The sequence below is a fragment of the Amphichorda felina genome (genome assembly GCF_050947745.1).
Source record: "Amphichorda felina strain 45539 chromosome Unknown scaffold_5, whole genome shotgun sequence".
In the NCBI taxonomy this organism is placed as follows: domain Eukaryota; kingdom Fungi; phylum Ascomycota; class Sordariomycetes; order Hypocreales; family Bionectriaceae; genus Amphichorda; species Amphichorda felina.
The window spans coordinates 91791-105650 of record NW_028145045.1 but is presented as its reverse complement, the minus strand read 5'-3'; the positions used below and the strand labels follow the sequence as shown (position 1 = coordinate 105650).

Below are 13860 nucleotides of genomic sequence, written 5' to 3'. Positions count from 1 at the left end.
CTGTGCCAGGGATATCCGTACATTTCGAGTCTGCACTGGTGTCAGGTGTGAGAGGTTGAGGCGATGGAACTGTTTGTTAGCGCAGTAGCGGGAGTTGGATGACGAGGTGGAGCTGAAGGCGTGGATGGAGAGACATATGGAGAGATGGAGAGATGGAAAGATGGAGAGAGGCATGGAGACGGTGTGACAGGTCCGGCACCGGTCGGGGGGGGCGTCCTGCAGGTGGCTGCTGGTGGCATCCACATGTGCCTGGGCAACTGGGGCTCAAATCAGTTGATTGCTTTCCCCCCTGAAAATTAACCTGCGTCGGAAACGAACCCCATCACCACCTCCCAGTGCCCACTCCACTACACCTGTGACCTTTCCCCGGCCCCAGTCAACTCACCTCTCGTCGCTCTCTTCCGGGCCTCAATTCCGCTGCTCCTTTGCTTGCGACGTGTCGTTGAATCGTGCATCCACCTGTAGGTCTATTTTTCTTTGCTTTCTGCCTCGCCGTCGCCCTCTGCGACGCACCGTGGCACCCCACTGCGTCCCTGAACCCTGGAAGGATGAAGCTAGGGGAGGGAGGGCGCCAGGTCGCCAGGTCGCCGATTGAGGCGCACGGCTAGCATCATGCTTCTCCAAACGGGTGCCATCGAACAAGTGCTAACCTCCCGCTCGCATTAGAATCACTTCCCATCACACGGCGACATCTGAATCATCACCACACTTGCGCACCGAATCACCGCTGTGACCAATCCCCCTCCTTCTCCCCCTCAGCTACAACGCACGCGCGCGACGAGGCGTTGACACGACCGCCAACATGGGCGGCCAACTCAGCAAGATGATGGGCAAGATCTTCGGATCCAAGGAGATGCGGCTGCTGATGCTGGGACTCGACGCTGCCGGCAAGACCACCATCCTCTACAAGCTCAAGCTGGGCCAGGACGTGACCACCATCCCCACCGTCGGCTTCAACGTCGAGACCGTCACCTATAAGAATGTCAAGTTCAACGTATGGGACGTTGGTGGCCAGGACAAGATCCGCCCTCTGTGGCGGCACTACTTCAGCGGTAGGTGTCTCCTTTGTCTTCGAATTTGAAACATGCTCTGACTGATGTACAATGCAGGTACCCAGGGCTTGATCTTTGTGATTGATTCGTGTGACCGCGCTCGCATGGAGGAGGCGAGGCAGGAATTGCACCGCATCATCAACGATCGTGAGATGAAGGACAGCCTACTGCTGGTCTTCGCCAACAAGCAGGATCTCAAGGAGGGTGAGTGGCCTTGATCGTGCGGTACTGCTACCTCAGCTGACACACATGCGTAGCCATGAAGCCCCAGGAAGTCACCGAGGCGCTGCAGCTGTCCAAGCTCAAGGACAAGGTGTGGTACGTTGTGCCTAGCTGCGCGACGACGGGCGAGGGTCTGCTCGAGGGCCTGGCGTGGCTGTCCAACAATGTTAAGGCCCCTCCCACGCCGGCCAAGAAGTAAACCCCAACAGCAGTAACAACAACAATCACCCCCACCCTTGCAAAGCGAACGAGCAGATGCCCACGCCGACGACCTATCCTGACGAACGACGAAATACCACAACCCTTCTTCTTCTTCTCCTCCTTCTTCCTTAGCAGCAGCGGCGGCGGCGACGAGCTTCTACACGGGCACCCTAGGACAAGACGATATACCATAGAATGTATGTGAATTTGAGCGAGTGCGTTTATCCCGAGAGCATGCGGCAATATGAACGACTGTTTGAGGGAGGAAGGAAGCAAGCGGAAGACATACCCAGCCAAAGAGATTCTCTACGTTTGGTGGACTGATCAGACTGGAAGGAGACTGCACCATGACGAGGAAGCAATGGGAGCCAGGACAGGTTCGCCCAGGCTGGACTCCATCTTGGGAGCCCACAGGGGGACCCGAGCAGCTGGCACAGGCCCAAATGACGTACACTTTTATTTTATTTTATATACCTTCTTTGCTGTCCATATAGCCATACTAATAATTTGATTGTCACCACGTGCGACTTCACCCGGTGCAGTTACTACTTTCGCCTGGGTATATATTCGGTACGCAGGCTCGCCGAGGAGCTTAGATATCTCCCGATTCTGTAGAGGCCGAAGGAAGAGCTGCCCCTCGAGGGAATCGATTTAATCTTTGCCGTGTATACTACGTCGCCTCAGCCTGGTATTATCCCACGCGAGGATAGAGCAGCCCTAAAGTGTTCCAGTCTTATAGGCTTCGCGAGATTGAAGTCGAATCCAGGGTGAAGAGGATCCAGGAAGGGCCCGGGCTTGAGACCGACGATGATAGCCGGTTGCAGCTCTCTCTCCCTTTCGTACTCCCGTATCATGATGGTTGCTTCGAGACCAGAAATGACCGGCATAGAGATGTCCATGAGGATGCACCTGCAGAGGTCGGGGTTGGCCTTGTACACCTCGACGGCCTCCTTGCCGTTTCTGGCTACGCGGTAGCTCAGGCCGAGCTTGGTCATCATCTTCTCGAGTATCGACATGACGGTGCTGTTGTCGTCCGCCAGGAGGAACTCCATCGGAACGTCCGACTTGGAGGAATCCCACAGCTGCACGGGGGCCGGCCACGATGAAGGCGGCGGCTCCTTGGGGAGTATAGGCTTGGGGGGCTCCAGGGGGTGGTCTTTCAGCTCTCTCCATCGGCTCAGTGACCGGGCCAGCTCCCTAGCCAAGTCATTGCGTCGCACGCTGGCTGCATGTCAGCCCATGCTCCCGCCGCTGTACAGGGAACACGTACGGCTGGGGGGTGAAGGCGACTAGATGTTCTCGCCAGTCGATGAGGCGATAAGCCGAGTACGGGAGCTCGATGGTAGCCTCGCGGCACACTACGACAGTGGGTAGTCGTTCAGGGACGACGCCTTGCTGTGCGCGGTCGACGAGGGCATCTTGGGATATGACGATCAGACACGGGTCGGTGGGGCAAGATTCAGAGCCTTCAAGCTCATCGCTCTCAGCGACGATGCAGAGTCCTAGCTGGTCTTGACAGATAGTGCGTAGTGTGGCGATGTCAGCGAGACCGTTGGCCTCGCTGTCAGTACTGTCGTTGGGGAAACCTTCCAAGCGCACATGTAGCCCAGATAGTTCCTGAACCAGCTCTGGGGGCAGCTGGCCGCTGTCCGGGCGCCGGGGCCCCATGATAATGAGGACGGTCATGGTTGTGATGGTTTTGATGGTGGGTGGAGGAGCCTACCCTGGTAACAACCTGGAGTACGTGATCAGTGCTGCTTTTAGACTGGCCCCCCGAGGTTTTCTAGTCAGACAGCCGCCGGTTCAGCTTAGGGAGTCGATGTATGAAATATCGTTTCTTACTCGGAGCTGTAAAATATCACTGGCCTATTAATGTCGAACGAGGGCGCCATTTGGACAGTCAAAACTGTATTCAGTACAACCCCATGAGAATGTATCCTTCTATCTATAGTCCATACCCATTCATACCGACGCCGTAAAATAATGCAAATTCCAATAACTCCATCATGCGGCCTATTCTTCCTAAAGCCTACTTGAATAGCCACCAAACGCATCCTCTGAACGCCGCTTTATCATTATAACATCCAACTGAATGATTAAAATGCTCAGTGTCTCTTCTAGCCAGACATACACTCCCAATTATCGTTCCGCCCAGCCGCATGTAATAAACTATCATGCTGGAAGAAGCTATTCCTTGACCCGCTTGGAGGGCCGCAGCAGCGAGTCATCGGAGGCCAGAGCCGCACTGCGCTTGGTACCCGGGAGGCTGCTCGTCCGGATGTCGTTGTCATCCTGGCTGACCCTGCGGTGAGGGTATTCGACCTTGAGCCCCTCAAAGGCGTTGGCGAGGACACGGTCGCCCGTGGAGAAGAAGGGGTGCTGGAGGGCCTGCTCGGCGGTGAGGCGCTTAGACGGGTCGTATTCGAGGAGGCCGGCGAGGAGTTTATACCCTTCCGTACCGAGGGAGGCTAGTGGATACTGAGATGATCCGGAGGACGATGCAGATGTTGACGATGACGACCCGCCGTTGATGGTGTTGTAGTACCATCTGTCAAGGCTCGAATGGGGGGGATAGCTCCGGCCGGAGGAATGATGGTGGGAGTGATGGTGAGAGTGGTGGTGGTAGTCGTTAGCTGGGCGCACCGAGCTTAGATGGGGGTAGTCAGGCATGGACGTGATGAGTGGCCAGCGTTCCTTAGTGGGCATTCCCATAATCTCAACAATCTTCTGCATCTGGTTCCTCTGGAATGGGACCGTCTTCTTACTGTCCATCTTCGCCTCCTCCCCCTTGAAGATAGGCCGGAGGGACAGGAGCTCGGCAAAGATGCACCCGATCGCCCAGAGATCAATGGCCGGCGTGTAGTGGTAGGAACCAAGAATGAGCTCGGGCGCACGGTACCAGATGGTGACAACAACCTTATCTCCACCAAATAGCGGCGCGAGGGGTTTATCGAAACGACGCGCAAGGCCTAGATCACCGATCTTGACGCGGCCACCGTCCGTGACCATGATGTTTGCCGGTTTGAGATCTCGGTGCAGGACCCATGATGAGTGGAGGTAGTGACACCCATTAAGGAGCTGGAAGAGCAGGCTCTTGACGACGGTAGGCGGGATGGGACGGCGGGGCCCCGGGGGTTGAGTCGTGTGGTGGTGGATGATCTGGAGGAGATCGTGCTCTGCATACTCAAAGACCATGAAGATGCACTTGTCCTCGAGGAGCGTCTCAACGAGGCGAATGACGTTGGTGTGTCTCAGCTCAGCACAGAGACTCATCTCACGGATGGCAGACTGCGAGATGCCCGTGTAGCTGATCTGCTCGCCCTCCTTGTCAGGCTTGAACTTTTTGATGGCCACATGCTGAACCAGCGGCTTGGCAGTGCCATCCTTGGCGAGCGATGAAGAGGCGGACGAGGCATCCTGGCTGGCCTGGATGGGCGGGTTGCGGGGTGTTGCTTTGTAGACACGGCCGTATGTGCCGCTGCTGATAAAGCCCACGATGCGATACCGCTCTGTCACGCGGGTCTTGGGCTGATAGCTGCCCGAGGCTCGGTCATTGGGATCTGCGAGGCGACGGTGAGTGGATGGCGACGACGAGGCCGAGGAGGAGAAGGGGTAGAATGAGCCGCCAGGGCGGAAGCGCAAGCTCATGGCCGTCTACGGGCCCATCGCACAGGATGGCGTCTCTTGCATCTGCCCGATCGAGTGAGGAGCGAGGAGCGAGGGGATGAAGCGTGCGTAGGCAACCAAGGTATGGGGGAGCGAGTGAGGTGATGATGGCATGAGGTCGGGAATAACTGTTGACCCAAACTCCGGGGTGGGTAGGAATGGGGTCTCGGGGAGTGCCTGAGTCGCGGATTCGCGACAGATTGATGAAGCGACACAGGTGCCAACATAATAAACGACATAAAATATTACACAGCACGTACCATCTGACGCCGCCTGGGCGCTCCGTCGCATTGCAGCGAGACCACTCACGGAACCTGGATTACCAGGCCCCGACGTCGCCGAGGGTGGATTGGTCAGGCTCATCCAAGTTCCAAATGTCAGCTCGCGACGACGACGATTCACAGGACGCTAGGTGGAGCAGGAATGTCGCCTGTCTCTCCTACTCGTGCTCCGAGGAGCAGAGAGCCCACTGCCCGCGACTAATGGCAGCGGTTCAACACAGCTGCTCGGCGCTCCAGCACTGTTAGGCCCGTGTTGGTCGCCGGTCCGCGGACAGTTGACGATTTACTCACGTTTTGCTTCGCTTGGCAGCCGAGATATCGCCCAGTCTGGTCCCCAGCTCCCTGCTCGCGGCTGTGGGGTTGAAATTGAATTCGGGGGTGTCGGTGGATCAAGTATATCAGTGAGAGATTGCGTATTATTATGAGGAACGACGCTTCCAAAAAACAGTTGCTTGCCGGTGCAAAATGCCCGATAACTGCGATGCGATAGAGTCCTATGGTCGCCCACGTTTGACACGTCCCAACGTCGCAGGGTAACAGCAAGGCGCCATCGCCAACATTCAAGGGAGGCGTGGCCAACGGTGGCCTCTCAATGGCTACTTGAATGACTAAGCCACTGAGCGCTCCATGGCGCCTCCCAGTTAATATCGACACGCCACCCAACCACTGGATCGGTATGAAGAATGTCTTTTGTCTTGGCTAAATACGTAAATCGAAACTTGTCTCCTTCTCTAGCAGGTACGCAGGTACGAGTATACTCATAGCGCACCAAAGTCTGGCCATAGCTGTTCAAACCTTCACTCGATTCTATCGAGCCCCAAGCTTCTCCAGCACTCTTGGTCCCTGCTCATCCCACTCCGCCTTGGTCACCCACATGTCCTCCTTGTCCGCCATGATGTTGGCCAGGACAGCTCCGCCCAAGAACACCATGTGTCTCCGCCGCGGCGGATCTTCAATCCGGACCTTGAACTTACTCAAACGTTCCGGATTGCCCTGCAGCGCCCGCGTCAGCCACAGCTGCTTGAGTTCCTTCTCCAAGCGCGACGGCAGCCCAGGGTACATGCTGCTTCCACCCGACAGGACAATAGCCTTGAAGAGTGATGCCCTGATATCCACATCGGCAGACTGTATCGTGTTGAAGAGAAACTCGCCCAGACCCGGCGACTCGCTGTCCACCAGGTGGGGCTGGAAGAGGCACTCGGGGGCCTCGAAACGCTCGCTGCCCACGCGGATGACGCGCCCGTCCGGCAGCGTGTAGTCCTCCACCAGCACCGTCGTGTCCTCGCTGAGGTGCTTGTCCAGCTCCAGGTCGTAAGAAACGTAGCAGAGCTTCTCCTTGATCTGTCGCACCGTCTCGAAGTCGGCGGTTCGGTTGAGCGCGTAGCCGCGGCGCAGGAGCAGCTTGATCAGGTTGCGCGTCACGTCGCGGCCAGCCACGTCGAGGCGCTTGGTGAGGTGGTTGAGGACAACGGATTCGTAGACGGGGACAATATGGGTGACGCCATCACCGGAGTCGACGACAACGCCAGAGCTCAAACCTGCGCAGAAAGTTGACATTAGCGTACGTCCCAGGGCTCCGCGCCAAACAGCGGCGGTGGCGGAAGCAGCTCACCTTGGGCGTAGAGAGCCAGGACCGCCTGGATAGCAACGTATACTCCGCCAAACTCGTAGCGATCAAACATGACCTCACACATCTGCTCGCGGTTCTTGAGGGGATTCATGGGCGGCTCCGTCAGGAGAATCTTTTGCCCACGTGTGTCGACCTTGAGCTTCTCAAAGAAGGTGTAGTCCCAGAGGTGCTGCATGTCGTCCCACTTCTTCACGATGCCGTTCTCCATAGGATAGCTGATCTGAAGCATGGTACGGGCGGCAGCGGCCTCGTCGCCGCACATGATGTCCTTGATGGCGACATTGCTATCCGACTGCTCCTCTGTCCGCAGGATCGGGCGGCCGACAATGGAAGGGAACTGGTGCTCGGGGAAGTTCTGCCCGGCATAGCCGACCTTGAGGAAGCCAGTGCCGCCGTCGAGGACTGAGCAGGAGAGGAGAGGTTAGCTTGGGGAGCTTGCGAAGGGCAGCTGGCGGGAGCTGACATACCAATAGGTGCGCCAGACATTATTGCGACAACGACAGCTCACGGCTGGGTAGACGGGGTCGGGTCGTGTGTTTTGGGGTTGTCGAATTGTCCCTCGGGAAGCGGGAGGATGTTGGCCGGAGAGGTGGTGCGTGGCTGGATGACGCCCGTTGCTTGGATGCGGATGGCCTCCAATGGTGGGGTCACGCTTGTCGTCAGAGGCCAGAGACATTCGACCTGGAAGGCGCTGCCCGAGAAGCTCCAATTGCGTCACGTGATACCCCGCGCCCAACACCACCACGCATCCACCCTTGGCTTGGAGCTTTGGGAAAAGTCTGAGAACTATGCGTAGGTAATTTGAATACGTGCCCCGGGGGACGCAGGGCATCTCATTATACCTATTGAGTATACAAACTGCGCCAAATGGCGGAACCAACCGGTGATTGCGGCCTCGGCCGGCCTACAAGGATCCTCATCATCAACCCAAACTCTTCCCAAGAAATGACGAGCTCCATGATTGCTGCCCTGGAAGGCATGGAACGCGGAAATGTCCGTAACAATTGTCTTTGCAAAATAAACTATAGGAGAACTGACATATGCAGAACGTGCAAATTACCTCGTACACAGCACCAAGGCCGTCGCCAGCGAGCATCAACGACGACGAGGACATCAAAGTCAGCGGCGAAGCCGTCTATGCGGATGTTGTCAGCGGCAACATAAAATTAGATCAGTACGATGCTACCCTGGTCGCTTGCTACAGTGTCCACACCCTTGTTACTAGACTCTACGACTTTGGCAGCCTATCCATCACGGGCATCTTCGAGGCCAGCATCTCCACAGTACAGCTACTACTTCGACCTCATAGTCCAGAAATGTGGGGTATAGTGACGACCGGCAAGTTCTGGGAGGACCACCTGACGGCAGGTGTCAAGTCCTTCCTTGGGCAGGATGAGGGTAGCGCCAACAGCAAGTTTGCTGGTGTGTTCTCGACTGGTTTGAATGCCGGTGATTTCCACACGGTGCCCGAAGAAGAGGTCACCGCCAGGCTCCGGGATGCAACGCGGCGTTTATTCCAGTCGGGGGACGTCAGGTGTGTGGTAATGGGTTGCGCTGGCATGGCCGGCCTGGAGCACATCATCCGCTCGACTGCGGCGGAAATGTTTGGCGCTAGGGCAGGTGAGAACCTGTACGTTGTTGATGGTGTCAAAGCGGGCGTACTGCAACTGGACCAGATGGTGCGCAGCAAACAAATTTTTGGATAATTGAAAATCAGGCAGTCTCAATTCATCATTCACTCCTGTCGGCGTGCTCTGCCCCAAACCTCATCAGCATCCTGTTTTCCCTTGGTTTCCGGCACCTTCCAGGACACAAAGACAGCAGACCCCGCAGCCAAAGCAGCGAATATAAAGTACACCCAGCCATGGCCTCCCAACGCATTGTTCAAGGCTTTGTTGATGATGGGGAAGAACTGGGCAACGAGGAATGTCGCAATGTAGTTGGCGCCTAGGCACCAGCTCTGAGTGGCACCAACAGCTTCCTGCCCAACCAACTCCGAAGCCATCATGAAAGGCACTGGCCCAAGGCCAACGGCGAAGAAGCCCACAAAAAAAAGCACCGCGAATGCCGAGAGGATCTTGACTCCGTAAACGATGGAGAATGCGAGGACCAACGAGCTACTTCCTTGACCAACGATAGACAAGAGAAGGCAGGTCTTGCGGCCCAGGCGATCTGGGAGGGGAGAGCAGGCAATGGTGGTGACGAGATTGACGGCCGAGATGAGGATCGTGAGGAGGGCTGACGACATGGGAAGGAGATCGGCAAGAAGGGATACAGAATACATGATGATGGAGTTGATGCCGCAAAGTTGCTGCGCAAACATAATGCCCACAACGGCAACGATGGCGGGTCGGCACCGAGGATCCTGGACAACTTCAACGAAGCCTAGGTGGACCGGCTGGGACGGTTCAGCGGGAGGGGTTGGCGGCGCCCCGTCCGTCTGGGCAAGAAGCGACTCCTCTTCGCCAGGCTCATTATCGCTCTCGTCCCAGTCTCGGACCTCTTCCATGATATCAAACCCCTTTCCGCGAATCTTCTGTAACACTCTCTTGGCCGTGGTGACGTGGCCATTTGCGGCTAGCCACGCTGGGCTCTCCGGAATGATGAGAGAGCCGAGTGCTTGTGCCGTACCAATGCAGACACCAATTCCCAAGATCCACCGCCAGGCACCCCCGTAACTGAGAAAGTACCCTAGGGTTTGGGCCGAGAGAATGCCAACGTTGATAGACACCTGGGTCATGACACCAAATAGGCCGCGCTCGTTTGGCGGGGCCACCTCGCTTATGTATAGAGGTACGATAACTGTTGAGGCGCCAGCGGCAAGGCCGGAGACGAGGCGGCCGATGGACATGACGGCGACAGCTCCCGAGAGAGTCTCAACGAGCGATCCAACGATGTACAACATGGCAGTAGAGCGCATGGCGGGGAGACGGCCCCGGCGGGAGGAGAATGGACCAGCGCACAGAGCACCTATGAGGCCTCCGACGGTGAACATGGAGGAGATGGTGGCGAAGGCGGCCTCATTCATGGGGATGCATCGGGGGATCGATGGCGTCGAGGCGGCCGAGGAATCGCGACGGGACGAAGTCACCCATCGCGTCCAGATGGAGTCCTTGCGGCAGGTAATGACATCTTGGGGGGCGTTGAGCTCTGCCTGAGAGAGAGTCAGCTACACAGAGCTACAGAGAACTTAAGAATACTAATGGTGGAGGGCGGAGATTGATGGGGGAGTGGGGAGCTTGGGAGCTTGGGAGGGGACGACGCACCATGTGGTAGCCATATTGCAGCGAGCCAATAGTCGAGATAGTGACGAGCAGTATAAGATAGGCTGTGATTTCGTGAAGGCACTGCCTAACGCTGCGGCCTGCCATCGTGTCGTGCTGGAGCGATGCCGAGCGACGATGTTGGCGAAAGCACGATGTCGCCTGAGCAGAGCTGGCTGACGGAGCTTTAAATGTCCATGGTGGTGGTGGTCATGCTTTCCTCAAGCAGAGTGGTTGTAAATACATGTGCTACCCTACATCATCACAGCATCACAACCTGGAAGTCTTCGCCAACCCAAACATATTTGACATGTAGCTGTCTTAAATATCATTTCACAAAAAATCCAATACTAAGCGGATGGGTATAGTCAACTATCAATTTGGGCGACCAGCGGACCCAGGACCTGTGCGCCTACCCATAACGTTCGTCAATATGCTTCAAGTAGTAGTAAAAGACAGTCAAAACTCGATGCCCGTCACAACAGCTCGTTAAAACCTGCTCATTCACAGGTTCCTAAATTATTTGCAAAGATCTTCGAGAACTTTCCGGCCCCTGACACAATCGTCCTCGTGGGTGGGCTCCCTCGCCGACTCCTTGATGCCGTCCTGCACCCAGGCCTGCACAGCCGGATGCTCAAACAGGCGATCGATATACTCTGCCGCTGCACCGTCGAGTTTGATCCCGTATGTCTTGCACCGCGTGGCCACTGGCGCGAAGAAGGCATCCGCGGCCGTGAACTCCTTGCCCGCCAGCCACGGCCCTCCAAACTTGTCGAGACCCTCCTTGAAGAGCTGGTTGAAGCGGGCGATATCGCGCTGCAGACCCTCGCTCTGGCTGGGCCCCATGTCGATGCGCAGGCCGACGTTCATGCAGCACTCGTCGCAGATGGTCTGGAAGCCCGTGTGCATCTCGGAGGCGGCGCAGCGCGCAAAGGCACGCGCGGCCCTGTCCTTGGGCCAGACACCGTCGTGCTCCTCGGCGAGGTACTCGACGATGGCGAGTGAGTCCCAGACGACGAGCGAGTTGGACGAGTCGTGCAGGCAGGGAACCTTGCCCGTCGGGGAGAAGGCGAGGAAGTCGGGCTGGCGGTGACCTGGCTTGAAGAGCTGCAGCTTCTCCTCAAACGGGATGTCGAGGGCCTTGAACACGACCCAGGGCCGCATAGACCACGACGAGTAGCGCTTGTTGCCGATGTAGAGCGTGTACGTCATGGTGGCTTTTGGCTGATGGCCGATTGTGCTTTTACTGTGTACTTTCGAGAAGGGTTGACTTCCAAGCGATTATTACTGATTAAATAGTGCTGTCCTGAACTGGCTCGGGCTTTATTAAGCTTTGGCTCCAGTGCTGGAGGTGGTGGACACACTGGTGATGTCCCTGATGCGCCCTCCGGACGACGACTCATGGGCGCCCACCGGCTCGTCCCGATGACGGCGCCCTTTTTAGCCTTTCGGGACGTTACACAAGCTGTGGCTGGATCTGGAACCACTTAACCCAGGGCCCATAGGCTTGGCCCGGGGCCTTCGTCGGCTTTTTTTTTGCCCCGTCTTATTACGACGTATTGTTTTCCTATTCCAAAGCGGTAGTCGGCGGCAATTGTGAAGCTGTGACGCCTTGGAGGATGTGAGTCAACGGGAGCGAACGAAACCACTCTCGAGTCCCCGCAGTGCCGGGCTTTGGAAGTTTGACTTCGGAAGTCACCCGATGGGATTTTTAGTGTCGTTGGACTCTTGCTTCTAATTCAATTGTACACTCATTTAAGGACGAGAGTCGTCGGCCGTCTTGCCAACCACCACCGTCTCGTCGACTCTATCAGACAATTCGTCGTCGACTGAGGATCCATCTGCCAGCTTAAGCTCCTCGGGCCTCTCTGGGACCAGAAACGTGGCCCACACGGTACTGGGAATGGCAACTGCGAACACGGCAAATGCAACGCTCAGGTTGACCATCGGCGAGATCTTGGCAGCCCCGATGCCGAACGCGAGACAGGCTCCAATCGACTCAAACGAGCGAACGATGCCAACGGCAAGCGTCAGAGTCTCGACGTCTTCAAAGAAGGCACCGATGATCCAGTATACAAACATGTAGTGCGATTCGTTGAAGAAGCTGGAAAAACAGTCAGATGACATCCTTGTACCACCCTGGGTGGGCTGTATCGACTTACCGCATCAACATCATGCTGGCGAACCCGCGCCCGAATCCTGGGCTGGACCAGTCAAGGGTCACAGTGGGATCCGAGTCTTCGTACTTCTTCTCATTGGCGACCTGCCAGCTGAAGAGCCCGAGCATGCAGACGGAGAAGAAGGCCCAGGTGAACTTGGCGAGCGTCGGGCGGCTGAAGCGCTTCAAGTCGTAGACCCAGCCCCAGACGATGTTGGCGACAGTTGCCAAAATACCGGAAACGAGGGAGCTGAGAGCTCGCGCGCGGACAGAGAAGCTTTGGAAACATTCGTGTAAGTCTTTGCCGCGCGTGCCGAACCTTGAGGGGGTAGAACTTACTAGGCTGTCTGGTAAATTCCGAGGTAGGTGGAATTCCAGTTGAAGCCGACGAGGATGGGGAGGAGAAGAAACATTTGCTTCCGCCTGATCAGGGCCCACATCTTCTTCACTTCTCCCAGCACCGCTTTGTTCTTGGTAGGATCGGGAAGCCTGGAGCCATCCGATCGGATCACCTTCTCCGGGGAAGACACCAGGAGCGCCAGAGGCAGACCAAGGCACTGGAGCGCAATGAGGACAAGATATGTCGTGTAGGAGACCTTGCCCTTCTTTCCGTCCTTGGCGTTAAGAGACAGCTGGATGGAAGAACCAATGAGCTGCCCCAGCTCACGGAGACCAAGCCAGATACCAGCTAGGACACTGTTAGAGGTCTATGACTTGACTTGGACGACAAGGCGGGCTTGGGGGGGAAACATACTGAACTTGCCACGGTCCTGGATCCTCCCGTATCCCAGGGCAATGGCGGGCTCGGACGCCCACAGCGCCGATGCGCCCAAGCCGCAGGTCACACCGCCAACAAGGACGAACCACTCGGTGCCGTACCGGTTGTTGACATACATGGAGGCCGAGTATGGCGCATAGCCTAGGGTTCCGAGGATGAGGATCTTCTTGACGCCAAATTTATTGGCCAGGACGGAGAAGATGGAGCAACCAAACGCCATGATGCTATGACGGCCGAGTCAGTTATACTACGTCGGAGCTTTTCCAGACCTGCTAGGCTTACCCAAAGGTCAGCGCGTTGGACGCATTGACGAGGTACGGCTCCTGCTGGCCACCAGCGCCGGTGTCTACATTTATCAGCTTTGTTCCTGGCCATCTCGAAGGTAGCAAACTTACTGTTGAGGGCATTCCAGATGCCGGGCTGGGTGAAGGATATAAGACCAACCAGGATAACGTTAAAGAGTGGACTCCGGTACCACCTCGTAAAGCGGGAGACGGGCTTGGACAGGGACCCATCCGGGGACACCTCCTGGGACACCTCCTGGGACACCTCCCGAGACAGCTCGTTCTTGGCCGTGACTGAAGACATTCTGGAAAGACTTGACTTGGA

At 56.8% G+C, this 13860-nt stretch overlaps 8 protein-coding genes across 8 annotated transcripts; 2 read left to right on the top strand and 6 right to left on the bottom strand.

Moving 5' to 3' along the window:
* Positions 1-802: 802 nt before the first annotated feature.
* ARF6 (ADP-ribosylation factor family-domain-containing protein) lies at positions 803-1473 on the top strand (the record flags this gene model as incomplete). Its single annotated transcript, XM_083194296.1, has 3 exons — positions 803-1052; positions 1110-1256; positions 1310-1473. The coding sequence occupies 3 exons, from the start codon at positions 803-805 to the stop codon at positions 1471-1473; spliced, it is 561 nt and encodes a 186-aa protein (XP_083049209.1).
* Positions 1474-2155: 682 nt separating this feature from the next.
* On the bottom strand, positions 2156-3161 carry ACO1O0_004862 (response regulator; the record flags this gene model as incomplete). The annotated part of the gene is made up of 2 exons (XM_083194295.1): positions 2156-2696; positions 2746-3161. The coding sequence occupies 2 exons, from the start codon at positions 3159-3161 to the stop codon at positions 2156-2158; spliced, it is 957 nt and encodes a 318-aa protein (XP_083049208.1).
* Positions 3162-3662: 501 nt separating this feature from the next.
* Positions 3663-5123, bottom strand: SSN3 (kinase-like domain-containing protein; the record flags this gene model as incomplete). Its single annotated transcript, XM_083194294.1, has 1 exon — positions 3663-5123. The coding sequence occupies one exon, from the start codon at positions 5121-5123 to the stop codon at positions 3663-3665; it is 1461 nt and encodes a 486-aa protein (XP_083049207.1).
* Positions 5124-6229: 1106 nt separating this feature from the next.
* ARP2 (actin-related protein 2) lies at positions 6230-7538 on the bottom strand (the record flags this gene model as incomplete). Its single annotated transcript, XM_083194293.1, has 3 exons — positions 6230-6960; positions 7035-7454; positions 7520-7538. 3 exons carry the CDS (start codon positions 7536-7538, stop codon positions 6230-6232), a joined length of 1170 nt encoding a protein of 389 aa, XP_083049206.1.
* A 459-nt stretch (positions 7539-7997) lies between these two features.
* Positions 7998-8758, top strand: DCG1 (Asp/Glu/hydantoin racemase; the record flags this gene model as incomplete). The annotated part of the gene is made up of 2 exons (XM_083194292.1): positions 7998-8045; positions 8099-8758. 2 exons carry the CDS (start codon positions 7998-8000, stop codon positions 8756-8758), a joined length of 708 nt encoding a protein of 235 aa, XP_083049205.1.
* A 29-nt stretch (positions 8759-8787) lies between these two features.
* HGT20 (general substrate transporter) lies at positions 8788-10423 on the bottom strand (the record flags this gene model as incomplete). The annotated part of the gene is made up of 2 exons (XM_083194291.1): positions 8788-10206; positions 10319-10423. The coding sequence occupies 2 exons, from the start codon at positions 10421-10423 to the stop codon at positions 8788-8790; spliced, it is 1524 nt and encodes a 507-aa protein (XP_083049204.1).
* A 411-nt stretch (positions 10424-10834) lies between these two features.
* ACO1O0_004857 (thioredoxin-like protein) lies at positions 10835-11527 on the bottom strand (the record flags this gene model as incomplete). Its single annotated transcript, XM_083194290.1, has 1 exon — positions 10835-11527. The coding sequence occupies one exon, from the start codon at positions 11525-11527 to the stop codon at positions 10835-10837; it is 693 nt and encodes a 230-aa protein (XP_083049203.1).
* Positions 11528-12070: 543 nt separating this feature from the next.
* On the bottom strand, positions 12071-13839 carry ACO1O0_004856 (major facilitator superfamily domain-containing protein; the record flags this gene model as incomplete). Its single annotated transcript, XM_083194289.1, has 6 exons — positions 12071-12419; positions 12478-12750; positions 12813-13161; positions 13228-13475; positions 13534-13597; positions 13647-13839. 6 exons carry the CDS (start codon positions 13837-13839, stop codon positions 12071-12073), a joined length of 1476 nt encoding a protein of 491 aa, XP_083049202.1.
* Positions 13840-13860: the final 21 nt, after the last annotated feature.